This window comes from Trachymyrmex cornetzi, unplaced genomic scaffold (assembly GCF_001594075.2).
Source record: "Trachymyrmex cornetzi isolate Tcor2-1 unplaced genomic scaffold, Tcor1.1 scaffold836, whole genome shotgun sequence".
Taxonomy (NCBI): Eukaryota; Metazoa; Arthropoda; class Insecta; order Hymenoptera; family Formicidae; genus Trachymyrmex; species Trachymyrmex cornetzi.
The window spans coordinates 22,127-29,060 of NW_017300176.1; the positions used below are offsets into that span (position 1 = coordinate 22,127).

General features: G+C 30.9%; 1 protein-coding gene across 1 annotated transcript in view; it reads right to left on the reverse strand.

The window, feature by feature from the left end:
* LOC108769005 (uncharacterized) overlaps nt 1–6,436 on the reverse strand; it is a 22,384-nt gene extending 15,948 nt beyond the window's left edge. The window contains exons 1-4 of the mRNA XM_018519737.1: nt 6,097–6,436; nt 5,667–5,963; nt 3,211–3,292; nt 2,870–3,138 (exon numbers count right to left, since the gene is read on the reverse strand). Of these exons, the coding sequence (XP_018375239.1) occupies nt 2,870–2,965 (96 nt within the window). The 5' untranslated portion in view covers nt 2,966–3,138; nt 3,211–3,292; nt 5,667–5,963; nt 6,097–6,436. The remainder of the gene's footprint in view (nt 1–2,869; nt 3,139–3,210; nt 3,293–5,666; nt 5,964–6,096) is intronic.
* Nucleotides 6,437–6,934: the final 498 nt, after the last annotated feature.

A 6,934-nucleotide genomic window follows, 5' to 3' on the forward strand; every position in this document is an offset into this window, starting at 1 on the left:
GCGAGGCACAGCGAAAATACAAACAGGACCGATTAACTGGCTGTGTGTTTCCTCTATCTTTCCTCAACTGGATGGATGATTCCTCTATCTTGCCTTAAGGTTAAGGTCAAGGTCATATTCGGACGTAAAATCTTCCGCGCTTTCCACTTCTGGAGTAAAAAATAAGGGGTTCCGTTAAAAAAAAATCGACTTGACCTTAAAATGATCTTGAAGGTCGAGGTCAAGGTCAATGTCAAGGTCACATGCGTGCGTGAAATCTTCCTCTGTTTCCATTTCCGTGGTAAAAAATGAGGGGTTCCATTAAAAAAATCGACTTGATATTAAAATGACCTTGAAGGTAGCGGTGAAGGTCAAGGTCAAGGTCATATTCGGACGTAAAATCTTCCGCTCTTTCCACTTCCGGGTTAAAAAATAAGGGGTTCTATTTGAAAAAATTGACTTGATATTGAAATGACCTTGAAGGTCATCGTCAAGGTCAAGGTCAAAGTCACCATAAGTTAGCCTTGTCTGTACCCTACAACTTTTGTATAAACAAATTTCCTCCAAAATGCTTACCATCCGAGATATTCCTATCCGTTATTTAAAATGGGACACCCTATATGTTCTTTTTTATATTTTTATTCATATTAATATGTAATAATTGCCTAGTTTACATCGTGCCCTTGATATATATGCTAACTAGTAACTTTCTATTAAATTATTTTAATTTCAGTGATGTATTCAAAGAATAATGTACTAAATTGGTACAATATGCATCAAAATAATTAATTAAATACACATATCGTATATATGTTTACACGTATCGCCGAAATTAAGATCATTCAATAGAAAGTTACTAGTTAGTACCTGTATCAAGTGCATGATGTAAACTAGGCCAATATAGCAGTCATAAAGTGCACTTGGTGTACAAAATCTTTATGCATACAAGAATTTTTTTTTAATATCATTTCTGTAAACAATACATAGAATAAAAACTAAAAAAATTGACATAGGTAAACAGTAACATAACAATAAAAAGAATGGAAAAATTGTAAAAACACAAAAAAAACCATAAACATAAAAAAAATCAAATTATATTTAATAGGGCTCTGGAAATTCAAACAATAATAAATATTAATTAGCAGACAATGAAAGCATACACAGCGCGGTACTTGGAGCAAAAAAAAACAAAATGGGGCCTCTCGTCATATCCTCGTCGATTATTCCTGACAAAGAACGAGATAAACTTGTTTCTCTTTCAGCAGGTCGCCATATTGGGTTTGCCATTTTAAATTCTATATTTTTTTATACTGGATTTGCTTCCAGGAAACATGAAAGGCTCTTATCATCTTTAAAATTCAGAAGTAGCTGTAACAGAGTGAGCTAAAATGCAAGAAATTAAGTATTCGTGCTTATCACTATACGAATAGTTTGCACCCTTAAACCTGTACCATTGCCGATATAAAAAAAATACGTGTCTATTATTTTCGTCTGCTCTACAAATGTACCAAGTTTTAAATTCGACAAGTCGCGGAAAGGTAGATCTACTTGTGAGTGTCGTTGGTGGATATTCAATGGAGGAGTTATTTCAAGTTATTATTGTTATTATTAATTTTGATTCGCGCAAATATTATGTTTTATATTCAAATTAGGAAGTTAGAATTTTATTTAGAATTTTATATAACAAATTAATTAAAACACAAACAAATTTGGAACAATATTATTTAATATTTTAGAAATAATAAACATTCAACATATAAACGACAATTTTTCTGCTGTATTCTATTTTATAATTGTAGACATTAAATCCAAGTTTTCTATTTAGGTCCGATTGTACCAACGTTACTTCGATTTTAAGCGAGACTTAAAACTCCCTTTCTCTCTTTTTAAAGCCGAGAGAGAGAGAGAGAGAGAGAGAGAGAGAGAGAGAGGCGGAGATGAAGAAAGTTTTAAGCCTCGCTTAAAGTTAAAATAACGTTGATGCCATTAGGCCTTAGTAACTTATCTTATTGCATCTTTAAGGGAGAGTTTATACCCAAACTTTTCTTTTTAACATATCACAAACATCAATTCAGGGATGGGAAAGTTACTTTTAAAGCTACCTTTAAGTTACTTTTTATTTAGAAATTGAGTACAATAAAAAAATTAAGATATTTTATTTCATGTACCATATTTTATCATTTGCTTCAACTTTGTATTATTATTTGTAATTTATTGTACTCAATTTCTAAATGAAAAGTACTTTAAAGTAATTTTAAAAGTAACTCTTTTCCATCCCTGAATATCATTTTATAAAATTATTAATTTATTAGTGCTTCATTAAATTATTAATCTAATTTTCAATATCTCTGCACTCGCGTTTTCAAAGGTTCATCTAAACTGATCACAAAAGTCATCGTTATCAACATAGTTCTGTGCATGTACGGGAAATATTTCTTATTTCTTTCTTTTTTCATGATCCTCTTTTTTTAATAAAAGAATGACAAAAATTCTAATTTAATTCTGACATTGCAGGGAGTTTCAGTTTTTGAGGATATATTAAATTCCAAGATAATTCCAGAATTCAAAGACATTCGAAGATTGCTGGACACAATGCTTCTCACTCTTGTTTTGACAAAACTGCTTAAGACCAGATTCTGTTATTGGGTCTCTAGTATATATTAAATAATTTTAATAGATTTTTAAATATAAATTAACATAAATCTCATAATAGATTATTTTCGCGTACCACTTAAATAAGATTAATAATTATCCGGTCAAAAAAGAATCAACTCTCTTTAATTCTGTACTGTACGTAAAATAATAAAAACTTAATATTGAAAAGTGCAAAGGTCACATTTAAACCTTTAGACAGCGAAAATATATAAAAAGAAATGGGAATATATCGTACTTGATGTAAAGTTCTTACGACGTCTAATCCGGGTACTCTCGGTGATGGTAAGGTGCTCCTAAAGAGCCTCTGAAGAGATGGTTGGTCAGCTTCCATGCCTCCACCACCCCACCTAACGTTTTTGAGTAGATTCTACTTTTGCCACGGTTCATGCCGAATTCGCAGTTGCCCTTTGTTCTTTTTTTTTCTTCGGCAAGATCCTTGCTTTTCAACAGTAAAATAGTTTTTATTCGATTCAGTTAAATCTCTTCATATCTTGATCTATTTTGCTGGAAAATATGACATTAATTTTTCAAGAGATTGATCATTATTAATATTAAGTAATAACCCTTAATACACACCTTTGTGTCATTCGTGTCCTGCGCATTTCTTTTCTTTGAAATACTAAAAGTACCTGGTCAATTACCGGTCTTCCTTCTATTCCTAAAAAAAGTTTGGCATCTAGAGAACATGTTTTATGCGTTGCTGGCCTCAATTCGTGCGTATCTTTTGACTAGAATAACTCTGAAGTTTATCTCTGGGTTAGGAATGACCCATTGTGTGTATAGAGTGTACATTTTTTATAATTAAAAAAATTTTAATTTTTTTCTTTATTTTGAGCTAATTCTCGTTCGTATTGCGAGAATATTTCGCCAATTATTAAAAAAAGGATTTAACCCTACAACATATTAGCCCTTAGTAAACACATTGGTTTGTATAGCATCCTTATGTTAAATGTTAATTGTCTAATATTATGTATGTTATGTTGTCTGTAACGTTATAAAGAACATTTTCCTAATAAATTATAAGTTTTTTAACACAATAGCGATAATAAAATGCATTGTTTAAAATGTAAATGCAATATAATATCTTCAATTTATAGCCATTCATGCATATTAAACAAAATACCATTTTGAGATTACTAAATAATTAAATTTTTTGAATAACCAACACTTGAACTATTTTTTTCTTTTGTAGTTTGGAATGTCAACTTTAAGATATTGAAATATATTTTTCCTTTAAACATTTTTGTTTCAGTTTTACATTTTTGTATGAAAAATTGCATTTTCCTCATTTTGTTAACTATATTTAGTTATAACAATTTATATACAATTTGTTATAAGTATACAATCATCCTAAAGATGTCAAAATATATTTAAAAATTATTTAATAATTTTTATATACTTGTAAAAGTGATGAAAATTAATCCAGAACACAAATCACTCAACATATGTAATAAGAGAGCCAAAAACTAAAATGTATACTAAGGATTAACTATTTTTCATATCGTTTTTTCTTTTTACATTTTTTAAGTAATGTTTTTCACGCATTAAATGTCAATTTTTTTATCTCTTAAGTATTAGTTTAAATGTTAATATTTTAATTTATCTTACAAATAACCCAAACATTTGTCCTAAAAGATGTTTTCCTAAAAAACTTTTATGTTTATGACATATTCTTTACAAGTAATTCTTTATGACTTATATTCTTTATAAGTAAACAATTTAAATATAAATATTATTGTGATTAGCATAAAAATATTTACCATTTATTGATAAAAAATATTTACAAATGTAATCTCAGAGATTGAGACATCTTATAAGATATCATAAAGACGTCCTAGTATTCAAGAGACATTTTTTGGAAGTATAAGAATGATGTCTTTAAGATGTCTTATGCATTGATTTATGGTGTCCTAAAGACATTATCCTTATAATGTGTTACAGACTTGTCCCTTATAACATTTTACAGAATTATCTTTATGACGTCTTACAGACATTGTCCTTATGACATCTTACAGACATTAACCTTCAGACTTGCTTCAGATATTTGTCTAAAAAACAAAAATAAAAATTACTGATACGGAAATGCATTGACAAGAAGAAATATACAAAGCAGAAGTTGGAATTACTTGATAAATCAGTATGTGAATATCGTACTTAATACATATCTTCAATAACAATATATATATATATATATATATATATATATACATACACACAATTTTATATACATATATATATAATTGTGACAGATAAACTATTATTGAAAATGTGTATTAATATTCACATACTAATTTGGCAGGTAATTCCAATTTCTGCTTTGTATGCTTTCTCTTGTCAATGTATTTCAAAACAGCTTTGCATAATTGTATTGTCTAGTTCAAAATGTCTTTTGGATATCTTTCAGACATGTGTGTTGTCTGGGATATAAATCAATTAACAAAAATTTTACATTGCTGAAAAAAGTAAAATATTTGAAAAAGTTTTTCACGTGAGTCTTTTCTTAAAAGCAACAATATGTTGAATGTACAATTTTAATATCTGAAATTTTCTTGCGAAATTCAACACTAAAGATAAAATTGAGAAATAAAATGTTTTACAGAAACTATATATTTATTAAATTTTTAACTGGTTTTTCAATCCATAAAACATCAAAACTAAATTATTGTTTCACAGGCCAATATCACATTCTATTTAGAAAAGCAAAAAATGATAGCTACAAATCAATACAAAAAAAGCAAAATCAATGTTAAGAAAGAACCAAAGTATTATAGCTGTGACATTAAACTGACAAGTAAAATCAATGAGTTAGTAAAATTAATTAGTTTTTAGAAAATATTATATCAGAGATTAACAATTTTTTATATACATGTATGTAAGTATACAGAAAAAGAGAAAAATTTATCAATGTGTTATTCTATTATTTTGTCAGTAGTCTATGTCGCATTTTTTAGCCAGAAATGCACCTAACTTCTTAAAGAATTACTCATTACATGAATAAAATCGCCATAAGTAATTTATTTACGAACGCTCACCCTTGTTTTAAAAAAACTCGGTCGAATTTGTATTCTTGAAGATATCGGTGATTTAACAAAACAATTTTTCGTCGACGGAATATTAATCAAGGACTTATCTCGGATGTGTTGATCGCAAATTACTGAAAAATTCTTTAAAAATCCAAGGTTATAAATACCAAGTAACTTCACATACTTCGTCGATGTCAATACGAACAATGAAGTGCGTTTTTTAGATTACGTGCATCGATAAAAGGCTCGATTTTACCGTCGCGAAACAATCCTTTAACATTTTTCACGGTACGATCGGTTACACTTCTGTGAAAAACATCGAAATATTTTTGTAGCCAAATAAGATAAAATCATAGTCATTAAGTCAAGACATCGTCATGGAAAACTGATGACAACAGTTAACAGTGTCAGAGATAATTGTGTTAATGACAGTACTGACGATAGCGCAGAGAGTTATGGAGATAGTGGCAACGGCGAAGATTCAACTGTTCGCTCGCAGTAGTTATATCGGTGACAATGAGATCGAGAGCATGCGTGAGGAAAATACTCGGCGAGGAGATCCAAGGAACGGTCGAGTGGGCTGAGGGCACACAGAGTCGACGAAAATGTTCGATCGTGATATAAGTCGTTATCCGCTTCGGCCACAATCGATCGTACGAAGAACAGTCACACATTCTCTCGCCGCTGGACACGCTATGTTGCTCGCAATACGAGATGTATACGAGAAATGCCGGACATCATAGATGACATCCCAATAAATGTCATTAGCACTGACAGAACTGTCACAGACACTCACACGATGCAGACGACAGAATGACGTAATGCGACGCTTCGTGCCAGGAGTACCAACTTTTGTGCCAGGAGCTACAAACTCTTAAGGCCCGTCTACAATAGACGGAGTAAGAAGTAAGAGTAAGAAATTGACCAATCACAGTCGATTATTCTTCTCACATTCGATTGTGATTGGTCAATTTCTTACTCTCACTTCTTATGTATTGTAGACGGGCCTTTAGAGTGCCGTCACCTGCGTAAGGGTGGAGTCCCATGAAGCGTATTTGCCGCGTATTGCGTAACCGCGTAACCAATCAATAATCAGTAAAACACGAAATCACAACAGCGGATCGCTTCTGATTGGTTACGCGGTTACGCGATACTCGGTAAATACACCTCATGGGACTCCAGCCTAATAGCGTTTTCGGCCCGATCGGGTTTGCACCAACCTGGGTTGGATTAATCTTTCCTATTGGTTGATGTAACACGCTCTACCAATAGGAGAG